Raw genomic sequence first — 19,140 nt, forward strand, 5'->3', positions numbered from 1 at the left:
AGGCCTAATAGTGCTACCGTATTTGCTCGATTATAAGACGACCCTGATTATAAGACGACCCCCCAAAATCTGAATATTAACTTAGGAAAAAAAGAAAAAACCTGAATATAAGACGACCCCAAAGGAAAAAAGTTTTACCAGTAAATGTTAATTCATGTAAACTATTTTTTTTAATAAAAGCTATGATTGAGAAAAATATTTTTTTTGTTTTTATTTCTTGTATTTTCCAACCTGTCCCCCAGTTACGCACATCTGCCCCCAGGCTTGCCACTCCAATATGGCACTGTGGCTCGTGATATGCCTTTTAACCCTCTATATGGCACTGTGCCCCATGGTATGCCTTTTGACCCCCTATGTGCCACTCTGCCTCCAGAAATGCCTTATACCCCTATATGCCACTCTGGCATTTAGGGGGTTAAAATGCATATTATGGGGCAGAGTGGCATATAGGGAGGTATAAGGCATTTCAGGAGGCAGAGTGCTCTATTAAATGCCCCCTTAACGCCACTCCAGAAATGCCCTATGCCCCCATTTAACACACACCCTATACCCCCATTTAACTAACACACACACACTCTCTCTCTCTCTCTCTCTCTCTCTCTCTCTCTCTCACCCCTCTCAGCCCTCTCTTACCGGTGCTTCCAGCCGGGGCAGCAGGTTGACGTCGCCTTCCACTGCAGCCGGAAGGAGGTGGAGTTGGCAGCGGGGGTTTGTATGCGTCCGTCGCGTATACTTTCCCCGGCTGTCAGAGATCAGAATTCCGCACCGGTGCGGGGAGCTCTGATCTCTGACAGTCGGGGAAGCATTTGCTCTGAAAAAAACCTCGTCTTATAATCGAGCAAATACGGTAATTCTGTCCAAATCTACACAAGAAAAAATATTCCTGACATGCAGACATCAATAAGCTATTTCTTAAAGTTTATTCAACCATATTTTTATATGAAGCCATTTCCCACCAACTTTTCACAAGGCATTGTGTCAAAACTAACAGGAAACACATTAACAAGGGTAGCTCAAGCTCCTGTAAGTTAATGCGAAATCATAGTGCTAGTAGTCACAGGCTCTGTAGCGTACCAGGACCCACTTCAAGATTCCATCAAATGAAATGAAAACACACAAAGAAATGCCTGCTAAAACTCCAAAATGAAGAGGTAAAATCAATGTCCATATAAAAACAAATAGTCTTTAAAAAAGCCTATTTGTTTTTATATGGATATAGAGATTCAGCTGGCTTTTTTGTGTCTAAACTAAAACTGGGCATGTTTTGCACATTTTGCAATTTGGCTTTTTCATTTCTTCCACAGAATTGGTACCCATGCTAAAAATATCATTTATATTCAGGGTACAGTAATATCCTGCATTCATAGGTTTTTTTGTTTTCTAGCAAGCAAGGCAGGAGGTATTTTCTGTTTTTTGTGTTTTTGTATTTTTTCTGCAACATTGTATTTTATAATGTTTTTCTGCAACATTGGTCTATTTTATAGAGAAGGGGAGCTTTTGTAGTGAGGGCATTGTATAACACTAAATATTTCAGCTAAGCTGAAACCTAATGGTGCTGTCCCACAGAAACAAAATATTAATTAAACTCACTAACATGTTAAGAAAATAAACCTTAGCAGACTGATATTCTTGTTTTATCATAAGGTCTAATCACACAAAACATTTATTTTTAAAAAGCGTTCTCAGTTCTTATGGCAACAACCTATGAGTGCTTGCTTTTGTGTCACATGACCAATAAGGCAAACAAAAATCAAATTAAATAATATTTTACATGATTAAATATTCTGGGAATTCAGCAGTTCTAGAAAAGTCTTTAATACTATATTTTGTCACATAAGTGCTAAATTCAGCAGGTGGAACAACAGCTTTAACTTAAACAGCAGCTTTATTAGCTAAACTTTAATATATATATATATAGATATATATATTTTTTTATTAATAATCTGTCTATTGATACATTTATAGGTATAGCATTATACACAATCAATTTTCCAAATTATTCGGCATTGATGCACACAATGGATCTATCATCACTCTTAAACCTCTAGACAGAGAGGTTGCTCCTTGGCATAATATAACAGTAACTGCCACAGAGTCACGTAAGTAAATAAGACTATGTATATATTTGGATAATATTACCTTACATGTTAAAAACACAAAGATAACCAATTTAGCTTTTCTTGTGCTCAGTACAATGTAAACAATACAGCATTCTTTTGGAGTGTGTTTTATCAGTGACCATTTTAAAAATGTTAGGTGTTTTTGTGCTAACCTCACTCCTTATCTCTCACTCTCTCTCTCTTTTGGTAAATCAACTCTCCCAACTATACCTGATTCAGAGGGATAGTCCAAGTTTGGGACCAAGTTTGGCCTTTTTATTCAAATTGCATTATTAGGAAATAACTTTTGAAACTTTTTTTTATAATTTATTTATTTTACATTTTATTTGTATTATTTTTTTCTATTTTTAGAGACTCTGTATCTTGTTTTTCCTTTTCTTTGATCTCTGTTGTAGCCATTCTTTTACTATCTCAGTACCAGAGGTAATCAAAGATCTGGATAGACCCTCTAGAAACTCTTTAACTTTGTTGCACTGACCCCACCAGCAAAAAATGTCTGAATGCTTGGCACTCAGCTTCATTTAGGTGTAACGGGTACTTCCACTGACCGCTGCCACATTAAACCTGTCAGCATGGTGACAGCAATTCTGTTTCCTGATGACAGAAGAGAGTCCAGGAGTCCTGTCAGGGAAATATCCTCATTAGTGCAAAGACCTGAAAACACACTATTACATCCATGTCGAAATAATATATATAAATATCCTAGTCGTTAAGTGGTCACAATGTACGCACTGGTACAGCTCTATATGGTAGCTAGATAGATACTATTTATAAAGGATAACAACTTCTCGTAGTTATTTATTTTTCTTTGCAGAAAATCCTATTCATGTATCCAAAGTACCAGTATACATTCAAGTCATGGATGTTAATGATCATGCTCCCCAATTTTCAAAGAAATATGACACATTTGTATGTGAACTTTCACGACCAGGACAGGTAAGAATAATTGGTTTATAAAATCATAAATATTTTTACTTTAAAAAAGATTACATTTTTACCTACATTGACAATATATTGCATCAACAAATCTATTTTAGTTATTATGTTTGATTTTCTACAGCTTATTTATTACAGTTTAGGGGAAACAAAATGGTAAAAAAATGTAAAAAAGCAAGTTCTAAAATTAGCGCTCAATCTTCCTAGAAATCCAGGCATTGAAAGAGTTAAAATACTAGCATTTGAAATACCCATTGGCCATGTTCAAAGATGTCCCAAATTGGGCGAGGACTGACCGGCTCTAAAATTGTGCATGTCCCAAATGAGGCCTTTCAGCCTCCAAATAAACCAACAAACCTATACATGGGTGGTATCACTGTACTTAGGAAATCTTGCTGAACATATATTGGGCTGTTGTATGGCAATGACGTATACCAAGAGCTGAAAATGTATACCAAAAGTACAAGGTGTGTAAAAAAAACACAAACAAATTATTACTACAAACTTTGACAAAGGCTGGTAGTATAATTAGTTAATGGAAAAGTTAAAATACCCTGACTAGTTTTGACAAATATGTGGTTTAAGGGGGATAAATTGAATTGCCTGGATTCAATGAAGTCCCAAATAGGGCATGAGCACATGATGATCAGATTTGAAAAATGGCTTTAAAAATAATATTATGCTACTTGTACTTATTGCATATAACATAAAGCCAAAAAACATAAAAACGTTGGGTATTTTTAAACTCAGGACAAGTATTACAATATATTTAGCAGGTTATTCCATTAGCTTTTGTAGACAGGTAAAATATTTTTTAAATAAAAGTCAGGTACTTTTTTTAAAATGTTCACCATATTTTATAATTTCTTTTATAGTAAATTAGATAATGTGATCAAAACAATGGCAGCCCTTCTTGTCCTGAAAAAAACAATATGTAATGTGTGTGGGTATACTAAATTAGAGAGAGGAAAATTACAGCTAAACAGGTACCATTTTGTATCACTGTTTCAATCTTAATCTATTATTTTTTAAACAAGAAATCCAGAGTACTAAAACAGCATGATTATTTAAACATTCAAATACTAAAATAAATTAGCTTGTGTTTTTATTATGGTATCAGGTTAGCTTTGAAACTATATGACCTATATCATAATATTATGACAAAAAATTTAATTATCATGTAATCTTAATTTGTACAAGTGCCAAAAAGGCCTTTACATTTAAATATATAAAAAGAAAGTTTAACAATGCAGATATTATTAAGTATAAAGACATTAAAGTGCTAAATATTTCAATATACCGAATAGATGGGCAACTGTGTACTAATTTCTTAATCTGGTCCTAGGCCAAAATAACTTTTTTTTTAACTCCAAAAAACAAATGTATTGGTACAAATACTCCAATGTGCAAAAGCATTGAAATATATCTATATGTAAATTTAAACAACATTTCATGTAAACCCTCAACTGTACTTAAAATGCCGGGCACAGACAGTGGTACAGCATAACTTCCACCACTATATACTGAGCGAGACATTGATGGCGGTACAGCATGACTCCTTTCATATAACTTTTATATATATTGAGCCAGACATTGACAGTGGTACAGCATAACTACCATCCCTATATACTAAGGCAGGCACCGACAGTGGTACAGCATGACTCCTATCATTACATAGCAAGCTGTTCACAGACAGCGGTACAGCATAAATCCCATCACAATATGCTGAGCCAGACATTGACAGTGGTACAACATAACTTCCTAGGCAGGAAGAGTGGGAACACATTAGGGCACAGAGTGTTCTGCTTTGAAAATATTTGGTTTAAACATGGAGATCAGTGTCTCAGATCTTTATACAGTACTCATGTAATTGCTTTGGAAATATTTAGTTTAAATGTTGAGGTCTGCTTTCTCCACCCTAAACAAAATTTTCCTGAACAAATGAATAACAATTGGCATGTTATACCTTATTGCGGAGGAATAATCACGCAGACCACAGTAACAGGAAGTTAATAACAGGAGGCAGACGTTATGATATGAGCATAATGTGTGTTTTTAAAACACACACAAATATCTATGTACATATACATACAGTATGCAGTACCGTGCAAAAGTTTTAGGCAGGTGTGAAAAAATGCTGTAGAGTAAATACGCTTTCAAAAATAACCATGTTAGTTTTTTTTAATAATTTAACAAAATGCAAACCAATAGTTGGTGTGACCACCCCTTGCTTTTTCCAAACACTTTGGAGCACTAGCAACATCTTCATGTAATACCAGACAAACTCAATGATGTTAAGATCATGGCTCTGTGGGGGTCATATGATCACTTTGAGGACTCCTCTTTCTTCTTTACACTGAAGATAAGCTGTATGTTCCGATGCCTCCCAAATGGTATTACATGATAAATATCTTCCTGTACTTCTCAGAAATGAGGAGACCACAAATTCTGACCATTCTTGCCTGCAAACACTCATTCTGACACTGCCCTTCAGCGAACAAACTGCCTCTGCTACAGCCAAATATTTAAAATTTTGACTTATCAGTTCAGAGACCCTTCTGCCATTTGTCTACACTTATAGTTCCTGTGTATTCATCAATAGTTGAGTCATTTGGCCTTGTTTCTACGTCAGAGGTATTGTGTTATGGCCAAAAGTCTTACATGATGAGCACTTCTGACAAGACATCTCCACACAGTAGATGGGTGTACCAGGGTTCCACTCTTTTCTTCCAATGCTGAGCTGATGGCACTGCTGGATGTCTTCTGATTGTAAAGGGCAGGGAGCATGATATTTAGTAATTATTTACTTATACACCTAACTATATGCCTACAAAGTGTACCTAGAAGAATTGATGCTGTTTTGAAGGCACATGTGCCTAAAAATTTTGGACAGTACTGTATATTAGACTTGTGCACTTCATCCGCTGCTCCAAAAAGTATTACTGTATTGGCTCGGATATAGGCCGCCCCCGTATATAGGCCACACCCTAAAAGTTTGGTGCTTTTTTTAAAGAAAAAGTTTTTTTCTTTAAAAAAGCACCAAAAAAACATGCTGCCACTCTGTCTCCCCCTCCCGATATATGCTGCCACTCCCCCCCCGAGATATGCTGCCACTGTCCTCCCCCCGAGATATACTGCCACTGTCCTCCTCCCCCCACCGAGATATGCTGCCACTGTCCACTGTATACGCGTATTGCGTAGATGTCCCCCGCCGGCCCCGCAAGACACCCGGGAGTCTGCTCTGGTAAGTCTTGGGGGCAGAGGTAAAACGCATCATGTGGACGGTCACCGGCTGCGGCGATGAGGGTAAACAACCTCCGCAGCCAGTGACCGTCCGCACGATGCGCTTAGACAACCTCCCGTGCCGGCACCCCCCCCCGTGGAAACTGCTGGCAGGGGAGGCTGTCTGAGCGTATCAGAGAGTAGGATACAGGTCCCCTGCACCGCTGCGGGGGATCTGTATCCTAACCCCGCTGCCCGGCGCCCGGGACTGCATGTCCCGGGCGTCGGGCGCTAGACCCCAAATATAGGCCACACCCCCACTTTAAAGACTTAACGTAGGGGAAAAAAGTGCGGCCTATATTCGAGCCAATACGGTACTTTTTTCATCCGCGTCTCCATGGCCTCCTGGTAAACTATTGCAAAAGGGGGGCCTCCGGGCAAACCCTCTCCCTTGATTGTCGGAATGGGGGAGAGGCTGTCTCCATGTCTTATCCCTTTTGCAGAAGTCCACAAAGAGACCAGAATAATACAGATAGATTTGGAGAGAAAGCTGCAGAAATTCTTCTCTTTCTCAGCAAATCTGTCTTCATTATTCTGGCCTCTCAGTGAACTTCAGCAAAAATGGCAGAGCCTCTATATACACCTTCTTACCAGTTCCTACAATCAGAGGAGAGAGAGTGTCCAGAGGCTCCCCTCTTTCGTTCTGTCTGTTGTATTGTGTGATCTTTATTTATCATTACTATAATGCTCTAATTTTTTTCATGAAATTTAAACTAATGCAGTACTATTTACTATACTGTAAATACTAATTAAACACTTAGATTCACTGGATGTAAAAGTCACTAGGGACATTATAGCATTTCCAGCAGCATCAATATGCACTGTTAAGCACTGTTAAGCTATTTGGGAACAAATATTGTGCAACATATGGTGCAAATGGTGTGTGCATGTACAGTAACAGCAGTTGCTGTTAGAAACATCATGCTCATATCATTGACTGAACAATCTATGGTCTGTGTACTATAGTTGACATAGATGAAAATGGTTGAATTTAAACACTGTCATTTTATTTAAAGATTATATCTTAAAATAATAGATAAAACATTTTGAATGGTGTACAAATCAAAAAGTAGGTACTCGATATCCACGCTTAATATACAGAGAGGAAGAAGCAGTGCTCAAAGCAAATTGGTCAGGAAAGCTTGTAGGTAGGACATTAATTATGATATGGATTGTCCCCCTCTTACTGAGGACTGTTGGCAACTAAGTTATGGTTTGCACTCATGGAATATGGTTTCCATGTTTACATTCTCATTAGTCATTTTCTAGAAGGGGATTAAAAAACCTTTGCATAAAACATTTGCAAATGTGTGTGTCTTTAACTGTCAAACGCTAACTCACTTGGACTCCCAGTTCCTTTAGTTGGTGTATTATGTGGAAATATTTTTTATGGCAGCTTAAAGGTATGACAGTAGCTATATATGGTTTTATTACAGAAATGACACACGGTAAGTCATAGTTTAGAAAAGTAAACAGATCTTAGAGAGATTGATGAAATGTATTTTCAAACAGTTTTGCTGGATCTGTACTTGTATTCAACCACAGCTCTATGTATCTTTCCTAATCCCATAAAAACAATGTTGCAAGATTCCTAAATTAAAATGTAAGTCATTGATACACATGTGGATATTGTCGTTTGTCTTCACCAAATGCTTTCTGGGTTACAAAAACATGTTGTTTTAACAGAATCATAATAATAATATACTGGAGAAAGACTACAACAGTTGGAAATATATTTCTAATAAGCCAAAAATCAATTTTTGATGTCCATAGGGATTAATTCTATGATATAGTAGTTATGTTATCATGTCTTCTACTATTGTGTTCCATTTTAATTGTGTTTTGAAACAATCTTTGTACATATAATGTAAGTGTTAGTAATAATGAAAAATTAACTTGTCCTTGAATGCATATTTTTGGGTTATTAAGTAAATGTTGTTAATGTGGCATGTGAGATACAACAATGTTAACTGTATATCTGAACAAAATCTCTGCATTTATAATACAGACAATTCATTTGAAGGTTTGCAGTGTAAATCAAGTTCTAAGACATTGCACACACTGTTTCACTAGATGTGATATAGGAGACAATTGGTAATTCTATCTAGAAAAGAAAGAAGTAGAATGATGAATTAAGGTGTAATGCTTACTGGTTTTTTTAAAACTCCTGAAGCATTAGAAAGGGTGATTTACTAGATTATGTGCTTGTGTATGTTTGTGTAACCAAGTAACTGGCAGCACAGGTAGCAAGTACCTGGCAGCACAGGTAGCTGGGGACCCACAATGCAGAGCCTGACCCCAAACAGCATAGGCTTACTCACATGCGGTAGAGAAGTCAAAAACAAGGCAGGTGCAGGAGCAGGCAGGTAAACCGGAAAGTTGAGCTGAGGTCAAAGACAGGTGCAGACAGGATAAACTGGAACAAAGCCGGGGTCAAAACCGAAGAGTAACAAATAAAAAGCCACAAGACAGGAGTAATAGTATGTTGCAACCATAATGTAATTATGTAATTCATAAATTATTATTATTTATTCTTTTATATAGCACCATCATATTCCTCAGCGCTGTATAAAGGGTAGACCAGATATCAGGACATAACAATTAGTATATAACATAAGAAGATGACATACAGAAACAACTGGTGAGGAGGGTCCTGCTCAAATGAGTTTACAGTCTACAGGGAGTTAGAGTGTATTATACAAGAGGTAAAAGTTCTGTTGTTAGGTATGGACCAGCCATACTAGTAAAACATTTCTGGAAAGGGACTAGGGAGGGTGAGCTAAAGCAATATAGGAGGAAGGGTGTTAAGGCGTAAGTTCGTAGGAGTCCTTAAAAAAGTGGATCTTAAGGGACTGAAAGTACTGAAGGCAGGGGGGAACATGGATAGGCTGGGAGAGGGCATTCCAGAGTACAGGGGCAGCCCTTGAGAAGCATTCTAAGCGTGCACGTGAACTAGGAAGATTGAAGAGATGTAATTAGGGCAAAGGCTATGAAAAGCTTTAAAAGAGTGAGAGTTAAATTTTTTAAATGAATGCTGAAGTGCACAGACAGCCAGCAAAGATACTGACAGAGAGGTTTTAGTAAAGCCACTGGAGAGGAAGATAAGTCTGGCAGCAGCATTTATGGTGGAGTATAGAGGGCTGAGATGGGTAGAGATAATGAGGGCATGGACAATACCCTTTGTGCCATCTTGTGTTAGAAAGGGACAGATGATGGCAATATTTTTAACCCCTTAATGACAAAGCCCGTACATGTACCGGCTCAAAATACATTGTTTTCAATGGGTTTAGGGACCACCCATTGTCCTTAAGGGGTAAAGACAAAAGTGGCAGTTTTTTGAGACAGACTGAATGTGGGAGTAAACGATAGGTCAGAGTCAAGAAAGACTCCAAGCCAGGGAGCTTGAGGGGATGGAGAGATGATTGCACCATTGACATTTGGAAACTGATGAGGGGATGTTAGCATTGGAGGGAGGGAATATGAGTTCAGTTTTTGAAAGATTAAGTTTCAGGAAGCGTGCAGGCATCCAGACAGAGACAAGACAGTTAGTTACACAGTCTAATTCAGGTGGTATTGAAAGCTAAAGGATGAGATTAGTTGACCAAGTGAGATAGTGTAAAGTAAGAATGGAGGGGTTCCTAGAACTCAGCCTTGGAGTACCCTGACTGAGAGGGGAAATGTTACTGGAGAAGGATATGCTGAAGGTATGATCAGAAATGTAGAATGTGAACCAGAATAGAGCAGTGTCACGAAGACCAAGATCATGAAGAGTTTGAGGAAGAGGGTGGTTCCAGTGTCAAAAGGAGCAGAAAGGTCAAGTAGGATTAGCATAGAGTAGTGGCCCTTGGATTTAGCAGTGAGTGGGTCATTAGTAACTTTAGTAAGGGCGATCTCAATAGAATGTCCACAACAGAATACAGATTGAAGTGGGTTGAATAAGGAGTTGGGTTTAAGAAACTTAGTTGGGTATAGACAATTATTTCATGTATCTTGGAGGCAAGAGAAAGTAGAGAGATGAGACAGTATTTGGACAGATCATTTGAGTTCAGGGATGGCTTTTTCAAGATAGGAATTATGGCAGCATGCTTGAAGGAAAAAGTTTTAGTTTTTGAAAGAAACACAAATTTTGTCCATAAAAAAACATCAAATGCATCAGAAATATAGTGCAGACATTGTTAATGTTGTAAATGACTATTGTAACTGGAAACTGTAACCAACGGTAACCATAAGTTCTAATGGCATGCTGTGGTAGCTAATCCAAGTTTGTCATTTTTGAAGGCTAATTGATCATTAGAACTCATTTGCAATCATTTTAACATAGCTAGAAATGTCCTTGTTTTACATAAAACCAGCTACGTAACCTCAAATCTTTGACCAGGAGTCTATATAAAAACAAAAACAGTTGTAGCAGTAAACTTAAATGAGTTTGACCTGAATCCAACTCAGAAAATCACTAAAGCCAACTCTCAGACTTGGAAAAAGCAGACAACTTGCAAAATCATTAACCTGCTAGTTGCAAAATTCAGTTGGAAAATTAACCTGGCAATCTCATGGACGTCTACAGAAGTTATAACACAGTTCCCAAACATAGGGGCAAAAATTGATTAATTTTTGATTTTTTTTGCCTCAGTTTTTTCTTTTTTTTTGTCTGGTTTTTGTAATTTATTTTTGATCTTTATTTGACCTTTTCCCACATTCCAAGGGATTTACAAGTCTGTAGATAGAGGTAAGGCTTTTTATTGGATAAGGTTCCTCTAAAGGGGAATATTAACCTGTGGCAGAAATGGGGAGGCAGAGATGCATCTACTTTGTTTTAACCACTGCTTTACACAAGTAACAGGATGGGGCATGAAAGATAGGTATGCCCTTGCTTGACAGTTGCATAATTCCAGGCCCATTCATATGCCCTTGCAAACAAATCACATATTTGTAAATATTCAGGTTGTTTTGTGTGTGTTACCATACAAGGGCATGAGAGTGAGAGAATGTGAGTGAATGTGGGCCCACAAATGTCAGACAAACATTCTGAGCTTTTTGTTTAGTTTTTGACTAATCTGTGGGGGGACTGACCTCGCTTTTGTGGCTTTGTGTCATACGCCATATTTACCAAAATTTTGTAAAACCAAATGTACAAGTATAATGTTTACTGTCACAGGAAATATACAGTATATTATACTGATAAATAATGTTTCACATTCTTACCTTTAAGTTTATTTTTTAAAGACAGTAATATTTAATGGCCATTACTTTGTGATTGGGACAGATATGTCACTAGCCACCTTCATGGCTAATATGTCCAGACAAGTGAAAACGTCTTAGCCAGGTGACACTCCATGGAAACTCTCACATTTTCCCTCAACTTCTGTCCCAGCTACTAGTTTGCAGCCAAGTCACCTGCTGCCAGTGCCCATGTGATATACTCACCACAAATCAAACCCACCATTGATTAGGTGACATTTCTGGGATAACATGGAGAGAGAAGCAACTGAGACTGCCTAAATCCACAGAAGAACTGTGGTTAGTTATCCAAGATGTTTGGAACAACCTACCTTAAAAACAGTGTGCAACTGTAGCCAGAAGAATTGATGCTGTTTTAAAAGCAAAAAGAGTGGTAAAACCAAATATCGCTTGGATTTAGATTTTTCTTCTCTTCACTCATTTTACATTTTGCTAAATGATACTTTTTTTAAAATGTTTACTTTTTCATTTCACACCTGCCTTAACCTTTTACACAGTACTGTATTGTAAAGAGTTTGCATTAATACATATAGAAATAGTTAAAGCGATTAATCAGCTAATACAATCCTTAACTGATATGCAGCAAAATGAAAGTGGTTTCTATTTTACTTTTAAAAGACCTATTTTGCACAGTTACTAGTTTCTCGGAAAGATCTTGATTTTTAAATTCTCTTTTCAGGGCTTCCAGTTTAATGAGTCCTGAAATAACACAATTCATGGCAATTACATTGTGATTCAATCAATAACACAGCTGCTGAAGTCTTCTAAAAGCTAAACCTAACCTTGTTATCTTTGTTTTAACATCAGACATGTCAAGTTTGAGACTCAGATTCACAAACAGCTTAATGGAAACATTGTGTATGCAATTATATAATTACAACTTTACAGCAGATGTTTACATATGAGTTTTAAAAGTAGCAATAATATTTATAAAGGTCTCAAAATTTCATATGCATATCTAATGGAAAAAGCACAAAAGTATAACGTAAGACACAGTGAATGATTCAATTTACCAAGTGCTGCCAAAATTCCCTTTTGAGTTTACTTCAACAGCTGGGCAACATATTTAGAGTTTGTTCGTCTTAAGCTACAGCTAAAAACAGGCTTTACTACATATTGCACTAAAGTTGGTAGAAAATGGCACAGTATACATTGGTGAATAGTTTTGCTATATTTTGTTCACTACTTTGGTTGAAAACTGTTCTGAATAACAAGATGGATCAAGGTTGTGTATTTGAGTGTATTAGAGGCTAATACAGTGAGGGAAATCAAAATGTGCATGGGATAGGCATTAAGCAATCCTGATTCTGAGACAAAACCAAGGACTGCCCTTACGAAAAATTACCTCAGTTTTTCTGAAGTAATACTGCAGTTTTTTGGACATGAAAAAACTGCAATACTGCACTTTTACTGCAGTATTACTGCACATTTACTGCAGTTTTACTGCATTTGTACTTTCCCGCACTTTTTTTTATATTGCAAACCTGCAGTTGTACTTCAAAGTACTGTAGCTTTATTGCATTTGTACTTCCGTACAAAAATAACTGCAGTAAAACTGCAGTACAGTGAAGTACAAATGCAGTAAAAGTGTAGTATTGCAGTTTTTTCATGTCCAAAAAACTGCAGTATTACTTCAGAAAAACTGCAGTAATTTTTTCGTAAGGGTGATTAAGATGTCTCGATAAGAGTCTTTACATCAGGAAAGATAGGCAGGCTAGATGAGCCAAATGGTTCTTTCTGCCATCAAGTTCATCAAGTTCTGTTTCCATAAATATTTTTCTAGCATAATTTGCAGAGGTGAATGCAGTGAGACAGCATAAGTATTCATAGTATAGACTTAAAGCGCAGAACATTAAAAATCTTATAATAGTTGTTATGTTAGCTGTAAGCTTTTTACCTGTACTTTTTTACCTGCCCTTCTGTCAAAACCTACCTCATACCTTACTTGTTATGTTTAGGATAGTTTTATGGTGACAACATTCATGCTTAGAATCTTTTTTTTTAAAGGGACAGTGCTTACTTTTTTGCTTCTGTATTTCAGGAAAACATTAGCATACACCCAATATTTTTTCCCATAGCCATTGGGCACTAAAATGAACCCAGTGGTGGTCTATAGTGTTATCTGCAGGCTTCCATTCTTAATCAATAAAAGAAATAGACTTACCAGCTCTCCTAGAAAACAAGCTCACTGAAGAATATATATTCTTTTATTCTATTTCTGTAAGAAAATATTACTTGAATATTTTTGTAAAATTGTATAACACCCTTGACAGCTTGAACAGAAATAATGGTAAATAGATTGGCAACTTAGAAAGAAAAGCAAACTAGTTTCAAAGAAGACATTTCAGTAACTTTAAGTATATTCAATTCAGTAGATTATTTTTGATTTTTCTTTAGTTGAAATGAAAATGACTCATTTTGAAAAATTGATCCATTAACACACAGTGGTATATCTAATATAAACAGCTATGGATTTTAATGTACTAGCGCCTGCAATCTACTAAACCAATTTTTCTTCAAGATGTGAAAAATTAGCTTAAAATAACATCATTAAAATGATCTATACTGCTTTACAAATCTGTATTTTCTGTTCATATTTTTTTTACTTTTAACCTTAATTATAATTTTGATCTCCTTTAAAATGTTTTATTTGAAACTAATTATGCATGAAATTTACACAGTTTTATTAATTTTTGTTCTCTTATAGCCGATACAGACCATCAGTGCAGTAGATCAAGATGACCCAGCACTTGGCCATTATTTCTCCTATTCTTTAGCTCACAAAACAACAAATTTTACAGTCAGAGACAACGGAGGTAACGAGCCTTGCCTAAATGTAAAAATGTAAATATTAATAACATATTATATAGTATGATTACATATGAAAAATACACAGTCATTTATATAGGGATCCTCTAATACCATCTTTCTTTTCAATATTATATATATAAACCATACTGTTTTATACCCAACTGTCAGCCTCACTAGAACCTCGCTTAACTTCCATATTAACCCTTTCCTGTCCAGACGCAGCAGCCTCTTTTTTTCAATACACTTGCCTCATCTCTCAACAGCATAGCTCCAGTTACTTTATGTTACCCCCAACAATTGAAACGCCAACCATGGCACACCAAAAACTGATGTCTAGTGGGGGCTGGTGGAGGACTGCGGGATGTGCGTAGACAACCTCCGCTGCTGCCCAGCACTTCCACCGGGGCTTCTACTCCGCTGCTGCCCAGCACTTCCACAGGGGCTTCATGTTACGCCGGCGCTCCGTCATAGAAGCCTTGTCGGAAGTGCTGGACAGTAGTGAAGGTTGTCTGCGTGCATCGCACAGATGTTCACCGGCTCCCAGAGAGGAGGATCCAGGTCCCATGCAACGCTGCGGGGGATCTTAGTTTTATAGTCAGACCTCTATTTGAAGTGAGATTACAAGACAACCTTGATTATAAGATGAGGGGTCAGAACGTCTTTGGTCTGAAAAAAAACCTTGTCATATATTTGGTCAAATATGGTAATACAACTAAAAAAAAGTTAGAAAAAAGACAATCCATAAATATTTTTTTAAAAGGTCAAGAGATCATTTTGGCTAAAACTGAAACGTATAATATGTATGGAATTTAGTTTTTATCGTGGATAGGTGCCTTCACTAAAGTGCAAGTGCTTGCGAGTTGCCTAAAAATGTAAGTTTGCAGGAGCAAGAACACACAAGTTAGACAAAAGTTTGTCAATAACTAAATCTCCAAGTTGTTTTGCACGTGAGGGCATGTGACTGGAGTTAATTAGGGTCAGTCAAGTTAACAATTAACACACACAACTTCTTAGTAAATAGACATTATAGAAACAATTACATTGACTCCATGACTTGCATATACTTAATCAACTGGAAATACTTTTTAAACCTAAAAGTTGCAAAAACATTTACCTGCGATATTTAAAATGTTTATATTATTATTAATAGTATTATTATTACTCACACTGATAAGAATATATTGTGGAGTTGTGTAAAAAAAAATGGGAAATAAAAAAAAACTTTTTTGCCTAAAAAACACTATAAAGCCATTGACAATGCAATTAGCATTTACCAAAAATTAAGACCTTCATACACTTAAAAACCTCCAAAAAACTGTGGTTTCTCACTTACACCAGCAGTCCTGAGTTTTCATACTCTATTCTTTCTCCTCAATCCCATCCCATATGTACGATATCTGGCTAATTGTTGAGTTTTCTCAATTCAACGCTTTTATGTTGATGAGGTTGGTTCAGATGTTGTTATTTTAATTATATATTTTTTATTTTTTTTTCAGATAACACTGCTACCATTTTTACTACAAAGTCTATGTATAGTTATGAAGACAATCCGTTAACTTACTTGGTGATAGTAATAAGTGACAACGAGACACCTTCGCTCAGCAGCACTAACACACTGACTATCAGAGTTTGTGACTGTGGGAAGGATGGCAATGCCGAGTCCTGTAAAGCACAAGGATTCTTATCCTCTCTGGGAATCAACGGTGGAGCATTCATTGCCATTTCAGTTGGTGTACTTTTGATTTTAGGTAATACATATGTTATTACACATGTAGCTGTAGACAAATGTATCATAAATACACTAACTCTTGTTTGACAAAATATGTGCATAAACTATGTTGGCTAAACAATCTGCTACCTAAGGCCCTAGATGATAACTCAGACTTCACATACTGGATTCCCTCATAACCTCAGTGTCCAGCAACTCACATAAGAATCTTTGTTCAGCTTTTCATATATTTGAGATGACTTATGGAAGCTGGAAGTTGCTCTGCAAATTTTGAATCTGCAGAGTATGCCTGCTGTCAATTGCCCATAGGCAAATGTAAGAGTTCTGCAAATATTATCAACTTTAGCATATGCTAAAAAAGATACACAAGAAAAAGGTACAGAGAAATAGAGAAATGAGAATAGGTAGATATGAAATAAAAAACTGGATTGTGTGGTCTTGTAATTGTATTTCCTCAGCATTATGAAATATTATTTATTATTATCACTTGAGTAGGAAAACTAAACATGACACGCTCACTAATATTGATGCACATTATTTAAAGGATCATTAATTTGAATTACATGTTACACTGTATATTAATTACATTAATGTTCTAAGTTTGTATATGGGTTTGTCATTGAATATTAACTTTTTTTCATTTTTTTTACAGTTTTATCTATCCTAATGTTCTTAAAGCATAGGAAAAAACATGAAAAATTAAAAGAGAAAGGAGAAGAATGTAGACAGAACTTTGTCAAGTATGATGATGAAGGAGGAGGAGAACAAGACACAGAAGCTTTCGATATTATAGGACTAAGAAATCAAACAGTTATGAGAGAACCTAAGCTTAACAAAAAGATCAGAAGAGATATCCCAAGCCTTTATAGGATGTCTTTGAGGCTTGGTCCTGATGTTGTTGAATTTAGAGAATTCCTTTCCGAGAAATTAGAAGAGGCTAATACAGACCTAAGTGTTTTGTCACCTGACACTATGCACCATTATGCATTTGAAGGCACGGGCTCCATGTGTGGGTCACTTAGCTCGATAGGATCAACTTGCTCACATATGGAACTAAATATTTAAACAGCAGTTACAAACATTAACTGACTTTGACATTTTTTAAAGACCTGAAGAGTTTTAAAGCAAAGTACAATTTTATCAATGTTTCTTTAGAATCATGCACACATTGTCCACTATTGCTAGCTTTCACAAAAAAAGATAAACTGGAGGCTTATTTTAATTAAAAACATTTGAAGCATGATCAAATTGGTTAACACATAAGTCAATTAGATTGTTTGTTGTCTCAGTAATAAACAGTCTGATTTTTACAGTTAAGTAAAGTTAAGTAACTGACCCAGGGAAAATACCTTTATTTCCTAGCATATACACCCTCCTCTTAATTTTCTGCTTAGTTTTCAACCTCGCATCCAGGCCGTATAGACCCAAACAGTGTTGGCAGGTTTACAAAAGCAGTGAGGAAATCATGTGATTCTATTTCAGTCTCCATGCCTAAAAGAACATTGCTATTTATACAGAGGAGCCAGAAGTTTAATCACGTATCACATCATATTCTATGTAATAAACCTGTATCAAAAATAATTGCCCTTTTAAATGTAGCACTAGAGTAAATTGCTTTTCTATAAGCATAGCTATACTTTTGCACCAGTTTGATTTCCATAAAAAATCTATTCCTCTCAATCTGTATCTGTTAGTCATCACACATTTTATTGAGACTGAAAGTCCTGATGATGGACTGTATTCCAAATGCACATATTTAATATATCCGTAGTGTTATGTTTCTGCAATTCCTATAAAAAGACTATAAAAAAAGACAAGAGTTAAAACTGGTAAATATATGAAATGTAAAAAGATACGATCACTGGATCTTTGCATTGTATGAAAATGTTTAGGGCTGGTAAAATTTTGGAATTATGTAAAATATATAGAAAAATATGTGATAAATTGATACATATCTGTGCGCTTTAAATAATTTATGTTATTAGATTTAAAAGAAAGCTATTGTTCTTTGTTATTTTGATTAACTGAAAACAAGTACCTAAAGGTGCATTATCAATAATATTGTGTAACCTGTTTATCATTTTAACCACCTAAATACCAGTATAGCAAGGAAAGCAATGCTCTGAAGCTCAAATGGTTTAATACAGCCTTAAATATTTCAACTTGTTTTCAGAAATCTACTTTTATTATGTTTATTAACTGACTTATTATGTTTAAAATTTGAATTTTGGTGCAGTGATTATTATCCTTTGTTCAACCTTTTACCCCAGTATTACACTATTCTAGTAAAAACCGTATATTCCAACCATACAACAGTACATTTTGAAATCAGAAGAGTTCTAAAGTAACCGAAGATCCCATAGGACACACATCAAGGGGAATATGCACCACAGACAGGAAAAAAGTGTTCTACTTTTAAAAACAAATTGCCTTTATGTCATCGGAAACACCATATATATATATATATATATATATATATATATATATATATATATATATATATATATATATTATTCTTTAGTATGAAACATTACATCATGATATAAACAAGCAATGGGTATAATTAAAACATGTTAATTGCTTGGTTTGACAGCTTTGTTGTGTCATAAAGGAATCAAGTTTTTTTAATTTGAAATCATTATCCATTTATTTAAGGCCCCCATAATGGCTTTTCTACTAGAATCTTGGCATACTTTAAAAGTTACTGCATTTATCTCTTACTTAACAGACATCCATGATAATCCTAAACCTGGCAGCCAGGGAAACAGAAGGAGCAAATATTCGCAGTAGCCCATCACTTTTCACAGACCGGATCAATTAAGTGAAAATGTCAAATCAGGAGGGTTATGTGAACCCTTTTATAAATAAATGCAACATTCATACCGTTGAATGCCCAAACTATTCCCATAGGTTTATCATCATATACAATGTTGTATCATTCATAACAAGTAAAAAAAAAAAAAGTCAGGTCTACTAATGTTGAATTGCCTAACATACTGGAGAGTGCAATTAATGTTTCGTTCC

General features: G+C 35.9%; 1 protein-coding gene across 1 annotated transcript in view; it reads left to right on the top strand.

Moving 5' to 3' along the window:
* LOC128497543 (cadherin-19-like) overlaps positions 1-17,204 on the top strand; it is a 49,220-nt gene extending 32,016 nt beyond the window's left edge. Inside the window, exons 8-12 of the mRNA XM_053467654.1 lie at positions 1,966-2,099; positions 2,935-3,056; positions 14,284-14,392; positions 15,884-16,135; positions 16,769-17,204. Coding sequence (XP_053323629.1) covers positions 1,966-2,099; positions 2,935-3,056; positions 14,284-14,392; positions 15,884-16,135; positions 16,769-17,181 — 1,030 coding nt within the window. The 3' untranslated portion in view covers positions 17,182-17,204. The remainder of the gene's footprint in view (positions 1-1,965; positions 2,100-2,934; positions 3,057-14,283; positions 14,393-15,883; positions 16,136-16,768) is intronic.
* Positions 17,205-19,140: the final 1,936 nt, after the last annotated feature.

This window comes from Spea bombifrons, chromosome 5, assembly GCF_027358695.1.
Source record: "Spea bombifrons isolate aSpeBom1 chromosome 5, aSpeBom1.2.pri, whole genome shotgun sequence".
Lineage (NCBI taxonomy): Eukaryota > Metazoa > Chordata > Amphibia > Anura > Pelobatidae > Spea > Spea bombifrons.